Source organism: Sinohyriopsis cumingii, chromosome 5, assembly GCF_028554795.1.
Source record: "Sinohyriopsis cumingii isolate HCF-2022 chromosome 5, ASM2855479v2, whole genome shotgun sequence".
NCBI lineage: Eukaryota > Metazoa > Mollusca > Bivalvia > Unionida > Unionidae > Sinohyriopsis > Sinohyriopsis cumingii.
Genome location: NC_142965.1, coordinates 123,055,459 through 123,074,437, shown reverse-complemented (window position 1 = coordinate 123,074,437; position 18,979 = coordinate 123,055,459). Strand labels below are relative to the sequence as shown.

General features: G+C 34.9%; 1 protein-coding gene across 5 annotated transcripts in view; it reads right to left on the bottom strand.

Annotated features, from left to right (window-relative positions):
• Positions 1-18,979, bottom strand: part of LOC149800113 (phosphatidylinositol 3,4,5-trisphosphate 5-phosphatase 2A-like) — a 268,016-nt gene that overhangs the window by 199,554 nt on the left and 49,483 nt on the right. The window contains exon 1 of one of the 5 annotated variants that reach the window (XM_089959707.1): positions 9,529-9,726. The exons of 3 other annotated variants lie outside the window; for them this stretch is intronic. In XM_089959707.1, coding sequence (XP_089815833.1) covers positions 9,529-9,581 — 53 coding nt within the window. In that variant the 5' untranslated portion in view covers positions 9,582-9,726. Of the gene's footprint in view, positions 1-9,528; positions 9,727-18,979 lie in introns of those variants that run through there. One more of the 5 variants, XM_089959701.1, reaches the window with a different exon arrangement.

Below are 18,979 nucleotides of genomic sequence, written 5' to 3'. Positions count from 1 at the left end.
ATATATATATATATATATATATATATATATATATATATATATATATATATATATATATATACACACACACACACACCATGATTCTAGGATCTTATACATAGACACCCACATCTGTCCTTCTATGTCATGCCTGCCAAACAAGAGACCACAGGTCTGAAACTTGCGGCATCATCCCTATTATTTAAATACTCGTTAAATTTTTATGTTCAAAGTCTCCTTTTAACTCATTCATTCCAATTTCTAAACAAATTTTTTAACAGTCATGCTCATACACGCAATCACCGTCGATTTGACCCTAGAATGCTAACACAGTCAACACTTTAACCTTGAATGGCACTGAATTCCCAGGATTCATAAAGGAAAAAAAGGGAATGCTAACCAAACATATTCACATAAAAAAAATTTAAAAGTGAACTTACCAAAACCCCTCACATTTCATGCTTTTTGTCTGTCATCAAAGGGAAAAAATCGACTTAAAACAAACATATATGAAAAAAGTTAAGAGAAAACTTCCAACTATTTACATGTTTGAATGACAGGGGAAATAAGAGTTAAATAAAATTTAATTGTTATAAAGGTAGATGCTGTACAGAGAACACATCTGAAATTTTACTTGCATGAAACAAGCCCTGCAGATGCTCAAGCAGTGATATGACTTGAAGGATACCACTGTTATGTTCATCTTGTGATGAGAGTATTTAATGGGCCATTACTCTCACATCTGGCAACATTAGGGGGAAGCTTCCACACTGCATTACTATACAGATTAGTCTTATCAGATTTACAAAGTGACAAAAACTCTGATGTAGATCATAAATATTCAGAAAAAATATGATTTTGTCTGAGGCTGGCTATACACTGGGCTGTTCAATTAGCAACTAATTGTAAAACACATGGCCATTTTGTTGCAGCCATTGTGAAACCCTAATAAGTGGGGGGGGGGTCTGATGTAATCATTGTTTCTTGTCTCCATTACAAGGGTTGTCTCTTTCATTGCACTCTATCTCTTTTTATAATGTACTCTCTATATTTGCTTAGAGTTGAGTCAAACTGAAAAAAAACAAATAGCCTTATCTGCTGTAGCATAATGTGCCTGCCGATCGGTGCCTATGTTGTTTGTTCTACTGATTACTCCTAACAAAATGTGCAGACCCAGATCTGCCAGCATATTATGCAATGGCAGATCTGGGTATGTGCAGTTTGCAGTTGCGCTCATCTTATAAGCGAGTATATACGGTAATCGTTGTTTTCTTAACTCCATTACACGGCCTGTCTCTTCCAATGCAGTGAATGTCTGTCTTATTCTGCTAGGTGCACAAGAATTCAGAAATGCAAATCAAGTCACTATACTTAAATTAACTAAATACATTGTTGATATATTTAATGAGAAATTTTCTATAACATCTTGAAATGCAACCGAGTTATAACATGAACTATCCACAGTACTGCTAATGCATCAAAGAAACAATTATTTAATGAGAAATTTTCTATAACATCTTGAGATCATTACATGACATGTCCTTGCCTTAAATAAAACCTGACATGGATCATTATGTGACATGTCCTTGCCTTAATTAAAACCTGACATGGATCATTATGTGACATGTCCTTGCCTTAATTAAAACCTGACATGGATCATTATGTGACATGTCCTTGCCTTAATTAAAACCTGACATGGATCATTATGTGACATGTCCTTGCCTTAATTAAAACCTGACATGGATCATTATGTGACATGTCCTTGCCTTAATTAAAACCTGACATGGATCATTATACAACACAGATATTCAACTTCATCTCAAAATCCAATTTAGTTTTGTTGCTTTATGGCACAACACAAGTAGATCTTTTAGACCTCACTCATGTATTTTACCTTTTTTTAATTTTTATATCGGGCATGCAACATTAAATTTGTGCATAAAAACTGTCCTTTGCACCCTGAAGGGATAATTTCCAGAAATTCAAGACAAGAACATTTCTTCCTTTTAACTTCTGAGTCTTTAAAACCCACTCTTCTGCATTAACAATATTTTCAAATTAGCTGTGGAATATATAATGGATATCAGCTTGGTACCATTTTCATTAGGACAATGTATACATTAAAAGTGTTTGGGGACCCACCCACATGAGACTAGAAATGGGGAGGTATCTCCCCTTTTTGCCATGCTAAATATCACTGTCATGCTAGAGTATTTCAGGCAATTCATGCATCACCTTACAGTACCTGACTTGTACACCATATGTTGTCTTATATTTATTTAGAAATATTATACAAATATCCTTCATTGGTAAAAGATATGAAAATGTACTGGTGAAATTTAAGCTGACTTTGTTTGCTAGTTATCATGAAATGAAATTGAAACCTTGGATCAATGCAAACGTTTTTATTAAAAAACTCTGGCACATGTTTTAAAATCTCTAATAGAGGCATGCAACATAATGGTAAATTCTACAGGCATAAAAAAAATTAAAATGTTAATTTAATTCAAATAAATGTTCGCTTTTTCCATTTTAAAAAGTAACAACTCGGATTTGCCTAAGTGAAGTCCCATAATATGATAATATATAACAAGAGTCCTCTGAAGGAAAAGATGCTCTCCTGGACAAAAAGAATTTCCAGGAATTCAAGATAAAACCATTTCTTCCTTTCAACTACTGAATGTTCAAACCACCTCTGATATTCTTGAGGGGAAACAAGATTTTCATATCAGCTGCTGTGATGCACATACTGGGTATCAAACAAGCACCATTTTCATTTACGACAATGAAGACATCATTAGAAGTCTTTTGGTAAATCATTATGTCATAATGATTATCTATTCTGGAAGAGTAGTGACAACAAGACTTTCCTGACAGCCATCATAACAGTCATACTGGATGTACACATGTACTTGAACTGGCACCATTTTCATTTAAGACCAACAAGATATCATAAGAGGTGAAAACCCCATGTTGATATAACCATCCATTTGGGAACAGAGATAATAATATTTTCAAGAAAGTCACCACTGTTGCCATATTGAGGAATAAACTGGCTTGAAAACACAGTACACCATAAGAACTCTCCTGGTGAAAGCTCAGTGTCATTATGGCTTTTATGCAGTAATAAAAACTAGATTTTCAAGATGTCCACCCAAAGATGCCAGATAAACACCGTTTTTAATTAAGGATGAATGAAACATTATACAAAGCCTTTCAGTTACAACCTATGCAATATGAGCCTTCATTCAGGAGAAGCAGTGATTGCAAGAATTTTATGCTGGCCATTGTCTCAGCCATATTTGATATCAGATCGGTACCCTATTCATTCAGAACTAGCCAGTTATCATAAGAAGTCTTTGGTGAAAACACCACGTCGATATGATTTTCCAATCAGAAGGAGTAGTGAGAAGAAAATTTTCAACATGGCCAGTCTGTAGCAGCATTTTAATTTCTGAGCAACTGGACATTATACAACATTATACAAGTTTTTTGGTGTTGATATTAAAATCCATTCAGAAGGAGCTGTGATAAAAAGATTTTAAAGATGGCTGCTGTAGTGGACATATTGAATGTCAGATTAGCACAATGTTTATTTAGCTCCAGCTAGACACATAAAAAGTCTTTTAGTGAAAACTCCATGGTGATATGACCAAGTAGGAAGAGTTGAGATTAGAAGATTTTCAAGAGGGTTGCTGTGGTGGCAGCACCATTTTCATTTAGGGCCAACTAGACATCATAAGAAGTCTTTTAGAAGAGAAAAAAGACATTTTGGTATCACCATTCACTGAGAAAGAGTAGAATTAACAAAACTGTTAAGATGGCTGCCATGGCAGTCAGCAACATTCATTTATGATCAACTAGACATTGTAAGAAACCTTTTAGTGAAAACCCCATGTTGATATGAACATCCATTCTGGAGTAGCAATAACAAGGTGGCCACTGTGGCAGCCATATGGTGGCAAACATGTGGCAACAGATTCATTCTGAACCACAAGTTGGCCATGGGATGAATGTTTGTGTACAGTTTCATGGGAATCCTACAAGTCATCCAAGTAGTTTAGGAGTAGCAATAACAAACTTGTGCTATTGGACAGAAAAACCATCCCATACAAATAAATATAAACCTTTGTTATATTCAGCATCTTACTGCCATGTGTTTTCATATATAATGTTTGAGAGAATCTTTGTTGGATTTTAAAAACAGAAATAAAGGTCCACATTTCTCCAAAACCTGGAGGCCAGCATAAACTTATTTTTCGTAACTGAGAATTCAGGACTATATCTGAAGGCCATGGATTTGGACTCTTATTAAAGACATCTGGGGAGTTTGTATGTTTCTGAAACTCATTTTTCTGGACAGTAAATTATTCCATTTATATCCTGGTATACCTGTTTCCCTGCTTCCAAGAATCTTGATGACATGGGTCAGTGACCTTATCATTGAAATAAATTTTTCTATAAGACAGCAAAGAAAACTAAATCGAGACCAAAATAAAAAGTAAACTGATTCACATACAACGGTTCTACTTTGTTATAATACTACAAGATATAACAGTAAACTTCATGATGTTGTTTCATTCAACCCCTACCATCAAACAGGCAAATTTATGGACCATGCATGGTCCATAGCACTACTCTGTTTAGAAAATATGGTTATAAGGAAAGGCATTACAATAAGGGAGAGTTTCAAAGCAATACTGAATTTAGTATCAAATAACTAACTGTCCATCATCATTACCCACTTGCTTTCAAACTGTAGTCCATTATACATACCAGTATATAAGGCCATAATCGTACCATCAAACTGAGGTATTACCATCGAATAACAACACCATTTTTGGCTGCAGCCTTGGAAACCCTCTATAGACTTTTATCAGGAAGTCAAATCTGGGTTTTTATGCTCTAATATTTAACACATGTACAATCAATGTAGGGCAAGTTTTAAGCGATAGTCATGCCTCAGACATGTAGCATGATGTCCCACCCAGTCATATTATCCTGACTAACCTCTTAATGCTGAGCACCAAGCAAGGCAGCTGTTAGTACCATTCTTGTAAGTCCTTGGCATGACTCTGCCGAGGATCGAAACCCATGACCGAACGCATCCAAGGCGCTCTAACCACTGGGCCACCAGAGCGGTCTCAAACAAATGTTTAAAGGTTTGACATCTGTACACCCTTCACAGAAATAGTGTGTTTAAAAATCATGAGTAAATAGTTCACTAATCTCCTCAAACAAAAAAGTAGATATGAGCACAAAAAGCATCAGACAGGACCAGGGCAGTGGATAGCATTTGTGGGCCCCTGGAAAAATTAACCAACAGGCCCCACTGAATCACAAATTGAAACAACAATAGACCCCCTGACTGCTGTGGTCCTGAGGAATTTGTCTTACTCTGTCCGCAGTCCTTGATAGGACTTACAAAGTTGTATGAGCCATTTTTGAAAGTAAAGGGGTGGGTGGACGATCTTCACATGTGACCAGAATTACAATTTGTACAAATCTATGTGTATTTAGATGATTCTTCAAGACTATATACTCATCAAAACATGAGGACTCACAAATCTTATCTTTGTTGCATATAATTAATTTCATGGTGGATGGAAGCATACAGGTGAACACAGCATTATCAATGCCTTCATAATCAGATCCCAAGCCCAATCTGAGAAGCCACACAAGTTACACATATAGCTGATAGTACTGAAGCAATTGGCCATCGCAAATGTATCGCAGGATGAGCTAAATCTTCATTATTATCCATATTTTTTTCATGGAGTAAGCAGAGAGAGAGGGAGAGAGATAATAAATGTCTTAGCCAATCTAATGTCTCATAAGCAGTTTTGGGATTCACATTCGTTCTTATTTAATTTATTAACTAAATGGCAAATCTTTGAGGAATCTATCTGCTTAATATGTTATGTGCCGCCTTTGGTGTTCATTGTTCGCTGCTAATTAGACAAGTTGTTTATTTTCGGATTATTCATTACCATGCAGTCATAAGGGGGGCGGTGGAGTTTAGATGAGAGTCACGATGCAGTAACATAAAGCAATAAATACTCATTTATTGTTAAAAATACTTTATAAAAACGTACATTTCAACTCTTATACTTGTGTACTGGCATATATTGTTTACTACTATCTGCGGCAATCTATGACAAATGTTCTATTCATGTAAGAAGTGTAGGTCACTCGAGTTGCCCCATGTCAAATGCGCATGACTGTACCGGATGCGGCTATGGGATAGATTTGGCTAGCTAAAAATAGTATCTGAAAATGATCTATACATATAACTTACTGGTCAGTTAAATTTAGATTTTTAAGGCCTAATATTTTGAATATGTCATTAAATCTGGATGTTAATAAACAGGATTTCTTTGTCTTTACTAACTTATGGTTACCTCACAGAAAGAAGAAAGAAACTGGGATACCTATGTATAGTAGGTACTATGTAATGCATAGAAATGTGTAAAGGGGGGAGGCAAAGATAAAAGCACTGTTATGATTAGGTAGATGGAGGCAAAGGTGCAAAAAAGCAAACCTGGGCAGTAAATTAATGCAATATAAACATATGTTGGCATTATCCTTGAACAACTCTTACACTGTTAAGCTAGGTGAATGAAACTTTGACCAGTGATAATTTATGACAGGTATAGATTGTGCCAAAACATTCAGAATGTTTTTTCTTGTCCATTGGGATGGAGATAGGGGTTTATGGGTAACTGTAAATAAATTCCAAAAAAATCCCATCTTATTTTTCTCAGGTGTGAAACGTTGCATGTGGGGTAAATGAACCAAGTATTAACATAGGTCAAACTTGGGCACTGGGTAGTGAACTGGAATGCTTCCCAACTCCAAAGGAACTCTTGAGTCCCTTGGTCATAACACATTGTACTTTAGAGCACAACCTAATTTTTCAACCAATCATGTGTCTTTATTGTTCTGATTAGGTATCACATTCAATGGTTAATACTTTTAAATGTTTTAAAATTTGCTGCTATTAAAAGAAAAAGACTCACCTCAGTGTAATGAGTTATGACTGAAATCCAGATTGTTTGGCTGGACTAATAAACAGTATCATAAAAGATATATATATAAAGTGAATTAAAAAAAAAGGTAACAATGGTTTGCACCTGTTTATGTACTGTGTTATGAAAGTTAAACATCAAAAACAGCATTTATTTTACGAGCTTTAACGAAAACAACTTTCTTCACCACATTGGGAATATTAACTGTCAATGTTGCATTAGTTTTAACTTCATCACAATGTTTCATTTCCATTTTTTTCTTTTGTGAAAAAAATCTTTTGTTGCATGTTTTTCTGAACTGTCTCTATTGTCTTTTTCCTGGAGGGGAGGGGGCAAATTGGGGTTCCAGCCGATGTCTTGTAATATCTTGTATTGTCCTGTATCGTCTCTTTTTCTAGGGGGGATATGGGGGTCTCAGCACCTTACTGATGTCGTGTAAAATCTTGTATTGTCCTCATTGAGATGAGTGAATAATACTGCTACGATATGACATTGACTAATTACACCTTTATCTGTAAATCCTTCGTTCTATAGGGCAGTCCAACATTTTACATGTCCACGGTGGTTTGAAATGTTTCAATCTTAATTATCTACTTCTGCTTCCAAAATAAAATTTCTTAAACATTTAACTCAGTTGATCAACTTCAATTATAGTGTCACCAAACCCCAGATGTATGTGTTTTATTCACTTCTAATGGTTGGGATGTAAATTAAGAAACCATTCTGAGGAATCAATGACAAATAATTCTCAAAGTTTCATGAGGCATCTGGTATTATTGGGCTGCTCATAATGAAATATTCATTGAATCTCAACTCATCTGAGAGTTCAAGTCCACACTGTGCAGTTCTTATAGCTTCTGGTACACATCTGTTGTACTTAAGTTGTTTTCATGGTCAAATCTTATTTCAAATTGCTCTGCCGAACCTTGAATCCTCCATACCTTGAAATGCAAAAGCCTTCCTACTGTAGAAAAAAATGACAATCCAGTGTCCATTTCAGTGGAAAAAATCTTGCATTTTTGTCTCATCAGATTTAGGAGTTACAGAGTAATATTATTTTTTTCTCTGCACAACACCTTTCATTGTAAGTTCCTTCATTTCTGGTAATATTATTTTTCTCTGCACAACACCTTTCGTTTTAAGTTCCTTCATTTCTGGTAATATTATTTTTCTCTGCACAAGACCTTTCGTTTTAAGTTCCTTCATTTCTGACTCAAAAGTTTTTGTAAACTCAAAGAAATTAGTGTCATCAGCCTTGGGAAAAACTGATAGGTTCCCACATACATTATGCAAATATCACTGAATTCCAGCAACAATATGAATTAATGGCATTTGGAGGGTATGGGGTACATGATCCTTCTGCCTTATCTTGACTGTAAATCTTTGCTCCCAGTAATTAAGCCTTCACTACTTAAATGAGGTTGCCTTGCTTCAAGGCACTCAGCATTAAGAGGTTAGTGTTAGGACTGGTTGGCCTGGTGTAAGGATAATGCGACTGGGTGGGACATCATGCTACAATTGTCTGTGGCATGATGCCCCAGTGCTAGACATCACTATAAACTGCCACAATGCAGATATCATAGCGATATGACTGAATTTTTTTTTAAAGCTACGTTAAAAATCCAAATCACACACATACATGCATGCATGCAAACATGCATACACACATACACACACACACTTAATTGTGATCTATTTTCCTGAGCTAAAGTTCAATCCTTCAGAGTCATTTGTAACAAAGAATTCCTGTATTTGGCCATTCTTTCCACAGACTCTTTCCAAGAGTCCAATGGTTCATATATTTGGCATTAGGTTTTTTTGGAAGGAGTTCCTTTCTCCTACTGAAACTTTATATCCCTTGCTGATACAGGCAATGTAAAGCAACTCTGATTTTGTCCAGCATCACGAATCTCTAACTTTTATGTTGGGATATTCACAAGCCATCAGAATTGTAACATTTTGTTGAAGTTCATTGCTGAGAAAATCAACAACACTGAGGTAACATAAAGCAGACAGACCCAACTCATTTGGTTGGTGTCATGCTTGTCCAGTCAATGCTGGAAAACGATGATGTCACAACTAATTTAAAGAGCACAACACATCATCTGTAACAACCATGTCATACAGTTTGGTTATATTCTAAGTCAGTTCATATTAGGAGAAATTTTCAAGGCTATGCACTCCTGCTCCACCCCTTTTTAACCACTTAAACTTAAATGGCAGGAAATAACAAATGCACATACCCAACATTTGCACTTGGATGGATAATCATTGGCAAAATGCTCAATCTTCATTGCAGAGTTAAAACAAAAGTGCAGGGACGTGTTTACAAACAGTGGATTCTAGTTAAAAATTATTTCCATGAATACAGATGTCAAGGGATGTATTAAATTGGATGCGATTTGAAAAAATGCCCATGAGTGAAATTTCTCAACTGCATAGATAAATAAGAAATAATTTACCATTTTTTAATTTAATGACAATGTACATTTTATAAACCATGCTGGAAATTTTCACTCACCTTTTGCTCTCCCATGGCCAGTTAACATGGTCCACCATTCCACAGAAGAACATGATGGCAACTTAACTGAAGAAGCAAGATTTCACCAAAAGAACACTCTTTAAATTTGAAAGATCTTCGAGAACAAGTGAAATATCAGTCAATGACTTTCTCCAACATAAAATACATCAATAAAGATTACTTCAAAAAGTTTATTATTCTATATTTGTCTTTTAAGTTCTGTCAGGATTCTCACATCTATAGCTATTTAGCAATATTTCAAAAAATAAGTCTACTCTTGTGAAATTACAAATGCACATTAAATTTCAGTATCAAATGAACTGAACTGGGGTTGAAGCTTCATCCATTGTCAAGTTTGTTTTAATGCATTTTTTTTACCTAGTTAGGCTACTGTCTTCTGCATTTGTTTTTCAAAGTAGCAAAACCTCCACAAGGTACCAATACAATTTGTTGCCCATTTTAAATTCACAATAATAATCCACTTTAGAAATTCATTTCACTCTCCAAAATGTCATTATGATAAAACATTGTAATAAATCTTCTTCTAACAACATGGTAACTCCAAACTCTACAGATCCATCAGTCTATGTCTCCATTAGATCTGAAGCCCGCATTCTAATGATGCTTCAGTCTCAGTGTGTCCATTAGATCTGAAGCCCACATTCTAATGATGCTTCAGTCTCAGTGTGAAGCAGTTTTGAATCTGTGTAATATGGGAATTCCCTTTCACCAGCTTCCAGCTGTTCACAGGTAAACAGCCAACAAGAATATCAGGCACTAGCTATCTCAATTTGAAGCTGTAAAGTCTTCCCCAGCAATCAGACAGACAATATATGACTGGTTTAATAGTTATTACTGGGTCATTGAGCCTACATAAGGCTAGCTGATCAGCTGTTAAATGTAGTAAAATTCTGTCTAGGATTGAAGAGGACCAAGGCCAAATTGGTACTGATCAGTAGAGCTCAGAATAAATAATGCTGGAATTATACTTAAAATTATCTAGGACCCAAATCTCAAAATCTACCATTCAAGTCAAAATTAATATACATGTCTAGAAGCATTTACAACCAAAAAAAAAGTAATTGGAAAATGTTATTTTTGTCACTCATAAATCAGAATATATTAAAAATCACATAATTATTTGTTTAAAAAACCACAGAAAAAACCTGATACACTGCAAATAAACATTACATCCTATAGTTCATTATCAATATGGCTACTACCTAAAAACTGTAATACTCAAGAGTTTTGACTTCAATGTAAAAAGCAATGCTGTTTTCAAAACTCTAGTTCATGAGAGCTAGATCTTAAACTTTTCCATCATGTAGCTGTTTACAATATTGTCAGCTACAAGTAAGAGAGACCAATTAGACCATTTTCTATAATTGGCCAATTTAAAAGTGGCCCCATGTCACAGAAACCACTCTGCCAACATGTTTATGAACAAGACATCATAGTAATACGACCTATATAGTAAGTACAGCACATATTTACCCCACAATTTGAGAGTACTTTAGTGCCAACAATTCTTACACAAATTCTTCTTTTTTTTTTTTTTTTTTTTTTTGCTTTGTGGGTTTAATGCCTAATTTTCAGCATATGATAGGCTATACATTGCAGCCAGTATATCTGGCAGATGACCCCCCCTTCTAAAAACCCAGGAAGAACCAATGACCCGTCAGAACCTACTGGCAAGCTTTAGCACATACCCAATTGCTGAGCAGAGACTGATGTCCCTTCACAGACAGAGGTTAAATGTTTGAGTGATCTATAAAACCCAGTGCCTGAGACCACTCAGACACCCAAGGTGCTTAATCAGATTCGGAAAGAACAAAGGCTAAAATCCAAGCAAACTTCTCTATCCATCTAAAACAAACTAAATATTCTATTGACCACCTCCATTAATGAGTCACCTTTGTGAGACAGACAGAGTTTATCAAGAGCCAACATATTACACTTAAATCGACCTCAATATAACAGCTACCTGTATCAAATAAGCCGTTTTAGCTATTCCAAAGTGTGTATTTTACAAATGTTGTTAAACTCTAAGATCACACTCCTAAGATTTTTGGTAAGAAGCCATGTATACCCAAATTAGAAGGCTAAGCACACTAATGGTACTGGGACAAAAATCTTTCAGGCAGCACACAGTATACGGCCCTTTACAGGCTCCAGGCCAGATGTAGAAAGACATTATGCACCCTTCCGCATACTGTAATAATCAACTAATGAAAGCAACTTTTGTGGTAATGGGATATGTCAGAAGCTTTTTCAATTTTATTTTAAAGTGTGCGGTTTAGAAGAATTACTGGTCAGCTTACCATCCCAGCTGCAATGCCGACCCTAGCACTTTTATCCCCTCCACGGTGAAAAATAAAAAAGATACATTAAATATATAAAATGTTGAAATTTTTAAAACAAATGCCCCCCCCCACTTTAAAACCTGTACAATAGGAAATGCACATATTTTTACATACATACATACATACATACATACATACATACATACATACATATATTTATTTCCTTCTACACTTGTATTTTTGTTTTTGAGAAATATGTCATTAAGAAACATTACAGTATTCTACTACAAGGTGTAAGTGAACAAGCTTTGTGTATGCATCAACAGCAGTACAGGATGTGATGGGAATGTTCAAGAAATTTCCTTCTTCCCATGTGTTATCAGAGATGATATATTGTTGTCACCATGAACAAAAAAAAGTTTGCAAAACTAAAAGGTTCAGACTGCAATCCATTAATCCAACAGGAGTCAATTTACATCATTTCACTCATCACTAAAGTTAATAACATTCCAAATATAACACGAGATAAAAATTTTAAGTACATTTAGGGACTTTTGTAAATCTCTCATTTTAAATGTTATATTAAACCAAAAGACTCACTACTTGACTTGAGGTTAAGAATGTAAAGAAAATTAAAACATGAAAACTTTTCCCTTTCTCAATACTGTAACAATATATCAAATTAAATCCATCAATCACCATAACATTTAAAGGTCTACAGCACGTCAGCACAATCTGGGCTATATCATGCTAATTAAATGTTGTGTTCCAAAAATATAAAAGTAAAACTTGCAAAATAGATTTGAAGAAGATATTAAACCCTTAAAATGCTTACGTCTGACAAACATGTAATCCAACAAGATAAATTATACAGGGTCTACAATTGGACACATGATTGCAAAACCATACTGAAAAATCAACTTAATTTGTGAAAATCTTGATAGCCATTAATTTGTTTATTAAATCGGTCTTATATTTTAAAAAATTCCCATTTCTACTTAAGGAGATAATCCCCACATCCCATCTTTTTCTAGTCTTCTTGGTTTCAACTGCTTGGTTTTAATGTTCTAAGGTGATATATCCATCAACATTTCTTTTCTTTCCTTATGTTTGGAAAAAAAGACAGCCATGCACAAATAAAATTATCTTTTAGAATCTGACACATTTTGTTTTAAATAATTATCTAAATTTGCTTAACAGCCTATAATTACTACTATAACAATAAAATATCTGGGATATAATTTGCACTTACATAAATTTACATAAAATAACAGATGCCGTTATGGCTCATCGATTTCTAGGTCAATAAAAAATAGTATCCAGCATCCACAACAAGTTGAAATAAACTTATGGAAACATAATAAATTTAAAGATTTAATTCCTGTAAATTTTTGCAAACACGGTTTTTCTATTTCATTTGTTTGTCTATGTTTTGTATTTGCCTTCGAAAAAGACTCATTAAGAGTCAAAGGTGCTCAGGCTAGTTAGATACTAGTTATACACTGTTCATTGTCAGGTTTATTGCATTTATCTTAATGTGATCCCATGCTGCATCCAGTGCACTTGAAAGGACTGTTATTCGCCATATGATTTGTATTCTTTATATATACATAGAGTTGGGTTTTTCTTCTTCCGCTGATTTAAAAATAATACATGCATGCAATGGAGTATCCTGTTTTTAGTTTTGATTGCGCTTCCAACATTAGGCATCATATTAATCCTATACAAGGTCAAGGCCCCTAATTGAGCCACACTACATTATCAATGACCAAGAAATGAGATATCCCAAGTTGTCACACATTGATTTGTCAAGTGCCCTATGCCAAACTGAAACCCTTGATTAAAATGTCAAAAAGGACAATGGGAAATTGCCATGTTTCTAATAAAGGAAACTTCATTCCCCCCATGCATGTATGATACAAAACAACACAATACATGTATATACTGCATGGTTCTCTGCACTGGAGGACAAAGCAGACCTTAATATATGGCACACACACACACACACACACATACACACAGATACATAGTCTGTATCACACTAATCTTTGCCGTTTTAATGGCAATTTTAACACACATAATGCAAAGAAATGACAGCCAACTCATCAGCCTATAACAAACCTGAGAATCATGGAATGGGAGTTCATTCAGTTCCTGAATTGTACATTATGAAAAGACAGATGAAATCAAAACCTTTGTTAATCCATGCATGGGGAGGGGAATATACAACAATCAACTTCAACAAAGTTTATATTATATCACCTGCAAAGGAACCAGTAACAATAACCAACTACATCAGATACCATCAAAGAATCAAAATCTTTACCCACTCACTCTTCGGAAAATGATAAAAACAGGCTACAGGTAAGACTGCCATGTAAAGCCTATCTTGTGCTGAAAAATGGCGTTAAACCCTATACCAACAACAACAACAACAACAAAGACTGCCATACAAAGAGACATCCAGGTGAAATCATTTGAATTATTACAACTTTAATTATCTAAAAAGAAACGACTTCAATTTTCAGCTCAGCTCCTTCTTGTATGCAAGAATTCAATTTTTTTGTGTACAATCATGGAAATGCCTAAGCCAGAAAGCAGTTCAAGACCCTATGATGTCATACATTGCTTTGTGGAGTAATCTATAAAAAAAATTGTGAAAATGAAAATTTCTTTTTTCCCCCAGACTATCAATCTTTTCCAACAAAAAACCTGCAGACATTTTTTACTAAAACACAATGTCAGTTAACAGTTTTATAACCTTTTGCTAGTGCCAATGTACTGAGATTAAACTGCTAGTCTATCATTAAGTGTTTTGGCTCTACATCTCTCTTTCAGAATGATGTTAGTCCAATAAGCTATTCAAATCTTTGAGAGAAAACTGGAACAGAAAGGAAATAACTGTGGAGTTTTGCTTATTGACTTTCAGTCAAGCTGAAAATACAGACCAGCAGAGTAACATTAACTCTCTGTTAATGAAAAATAAACAGGATACATCAAAAACAGTGTATGCCTTAAAGCTCTCATTTTCAATGCACTGTGACCCAATAACAAACCTATGACCTTAATAGCACAAGGACATGACAAAGGTGGTAATTCCTCAATTAACTGTGCAATAACAGGAATCCACCCATTTTGGACTTTAAATCTCTCACACTTTCCTGCCTCAAATTTTAGCACTGATAATCAATGTAAATTTTGTTGGCACAATTAAATTACTAGGATGCCTGATGATAAAACATGTCCTTGAGATGAAATGGACCAAATAGAAAGAAGTGATTGGTTCACCTGAAGCAATGCTATAAATACTAAAAGCTGGCCAACAAAACAAACAGAAATCAAAGCTGGACTTAATTACATCTATTTTTGCAAACTCATCACAATCAGTCACTCTCATTTTCCTTTAGACATCACTGCCAATATAAGTTCCAAACAGCCAATTTTCTGCAGAAATAAAACAATTCTGCAAAAAGAGCAGAAAAAAAATGGAAGCCTTTAGCACTGAATTTGTTAATTTTCATCTATTTTCAATGAAATTCAATGGAAAAATGAAAAATGACAACTCCGAATGAGACTAACCCTTGCCTAAAATGGTCTGTGCAGGTGTTTAAGTGTCTGTTTACCTTTGTCACTAGAGTGCAGTTTATACACAATCGGGGTCACTGAAGCCGACTATACAATGGACAGATGGCAGGCAGCTACATCAAATGCAGCATGAGCGACGGCTACAATGCAGTGTAATATTAGTATAGTATCTATATCTGCATTTAATTTTAGTGTAATCTGTAAGGTACAATACTGGTGCACTGGTCTTATCAGCACTTTTTTTTTTAATGTTATCTGTATTATTTTTGTGGATTTACTTCGTGATATTAGTGAATTTTGCATTAATTTCTTGCAATCACTTTGAAAGTGGAACTTTTGAGACAAATCCTCCTGCTAACAAAACAATGGCCTTTCCAAATACGTGTTCTCTCAATATAAATTGATCCAGGCATTAAAAATCCGATCTTATGGGAATGACAATTTAATTGAGAGGGGGCTGGGATTTTATTTCGAACTAGAAATTGTTTATCTCAATTTATTTTTTTACTAATATAATGGATATAATGTTTCATTTCTCTATAAATCAGAGAAAGAATATATTTGTCAAGCTATCTGGAAGCTGAATTTTCGGGGTAAAAATCTGTGTCCATCTTAAAATTAAATAGCCTCTGAATATTAGGTCACTGTCTCCCAAAATAACTGGCTTTCAGGTGTCAGGTATTACTGTCCACAAAACTACATCGATATTACAAGACAATGTAAAGTAGACCTGAGTACCACAAAAGATTCTGTATTTTGGTATACCACATTTAAAAAAAAAACATACCATGATAAGTACAGGAGCCAGGCGATTTACCTAGCTACTCTTACTGTACACCCAGCTGCTTTTTTATATAAAAAAAAAAACTGTATCCCCATTGAGGGAGGTCCCCCTGGAACCCTGTGCCTACTTTCGCAGCTCACCCTCCAACTTTAAATCTAATTGAAAACCCTATAACGTACCACAGTATACTGCAATTTATTAGTTGGTTTTTTACATTTCCACCTCCCAAAGCTGAACAAAAATATTTTAGTCTAATTTAAGCCAACTAACACCGGATTATATCAATTATATTATTTTTTTAAAATTATTTATATTAAGGTAAAAGGAGAATTAATATATCTGCTAAAAGAAAAAAATTAAATCTAACAACTAAAGTGGGATGATTGAGCTTACACTATAGCAGACACTGTATAAAAGACACTGCCAAAGCAACAAAGCTTGCTGATAAAGTGTTGACATTGAGGCCTATTGTTGTTGTTTATAGGGTTTAACACCATTTTTCAGCACAAGATAGGCTATACATGGTGGCCAGTATAAATGGTGGAGGAAGAACCTGGAAAGAACCACGAACCCACACGAAGCTACCGGCAAGCTTTCCCACATACCCCTAGTGGCCAAGCCTGAGTCTCGAACCCATGCAGACAGAGGTGAGATAGCAGTAATCCATAATGGTGAATGCTTCAGACCACTCAGGGCCCCCTGAAGCCTATAGTTTTTTAACAAGGCTATCAGTATTGATATAAAAGGCAGGGAAACTTTGAGTGGTAGGCTAACATATTCATTTTAATCCTAAATGTTTCAGGAAGTTGGATTTTGGTTCAAATATCTTTCACAACATCCCAATATGATGCCATGTTGGCATGACATGTGTCAAATATGTGAATAAAGGTTCAGACAATTATATTTGTAATATTTGAAAATATTTTGTAAACATAATTAATTACAAAAATTTGGATTCATTTTGTCATGAAGAATGAAGACATGCTTTTAATAATGTATCATTAAATCTGTAACAAGTTTATACTGGAATTTCCACACATTCCACCCACACATTCCACCCACACATTCCATACTGGTGGAAACTACTGAAGTACCAGAACAGGGAAAAAGTACAGTGGTATAAACCACAGGAAATAAAGACCACTGCAACCAGTAATATAGCACGCACCTCTCCTGTGAAGCATCTTCTCCCCCACCAAATACACTGGCTGCCGTATATAGAAAGCCCACCACGCACTGATAAATGGCATTAAACCCCACAAAATGAAATCAAATCATTCAATATCAAGAGAAACTTAAAATACATTGTGATTCTGACACTGATTCCAAGATATAATATTTGCAGAAAGAAACTACAAAGTTATTTTGTCATATTTTGATCAAAGATAATATTTTATTTCATTATAACGAGAAGCAAGATTCAGCTTGACATCATGCAAGATTCACGCACACTGCAGTGTGTGGCTTTCATAATGCATATAAAAGAAACTAATTCAAATCAGTTAAAAGTTAATAAAATCTAATAAAATCACAATACTACATAAAGACTACATGTAGGTCTCAAATTCATGTCAATTCCTCAACAACAACAAAAAATCTGCAAACTGCAATTTGCTGAACAAGCAAATAACCATGAATACTAAGAAATGCAAATAGGCAACGCCCAAACAATAACTCTTGAAGATTGTCACGTTTGCAAAAGAAGGTTGGGTTTAATGAAAAATAATGTTCCATGCAGATCTCTGCATGACTGGGTGCATTTAAACCATAGTGTATTTATAGATATGTTTACACTTTTTCTGAATTACCTCGACTGTGTGATGAGGGCATCAACATACTGAATTTTCTGATAACGAGGCAAAACATACACTACACCAATCACAATCTTACTGATATAATTTTGTTCAGATAACAAAAGCATTATACATACTTTGATTTTTCTAAGAAATCAAAAGATTTTTTGTGTGAGATCACAAAAAAAGAAAGAATAAGCCTCTGACGAGATTCAAACTTGATACTTGAGTCAATTGTCGTCTACTCCCACTACCTCTGAGTTATTCTAAGCACATGGTGGAATGTAGAAAATGTACATATCTTATCTTTTAAGTCATTCAAGTTTTAGCGTATTTTCGCCATGATTTATCTTTAAAATAAAATTATCTGTAAAAAGCAAAAAATATTCTCTCATAAGGTTCTTTGGAGCACTTGCAGAATTCTCCCCTCCCCTACTGAAAAAGATAACTATGCAAGGCAGCCATGGAACTCTGTAAGAAATGGACCTGATGTTCCCTCTTATTATTGGGAACATCATCAACCACAGGTGCAGATGGCACTGTGGGTTGCCAGTCTCATAAACATCTAGGCCAGCCTAGCTTGGCCATTTCTCTTTGTCTTTCCGGGAAAGGCACTAGGCTACAACTTCCTTGGAAAAATACAATCAATCTTGGACTGAAAGTTATATTAGATACCAAGGAACCAAGTGCACTGTTTGCATACTATATCTAGATGCTGAGAAACTGAAACTTTGTCCTGTGTAATTGAATCCTAAACCTATAATGTAATATCTGTCTAGACAAATCCATAACTGTTGTTATGTCTGGATATGTACTGTACAGTACCCACTCATAAATCATGTCACACTGCAAAACCACAGAGACCCAAATCTTCCATTATATAATGGGCCAGCAGATCTGTGTCTTCATAACTCATCTGTAGTAATTGGTACAAAAGAGGAACATAGACACTGATATGTCAGTGCATTATGCACTGGCAGATCAGG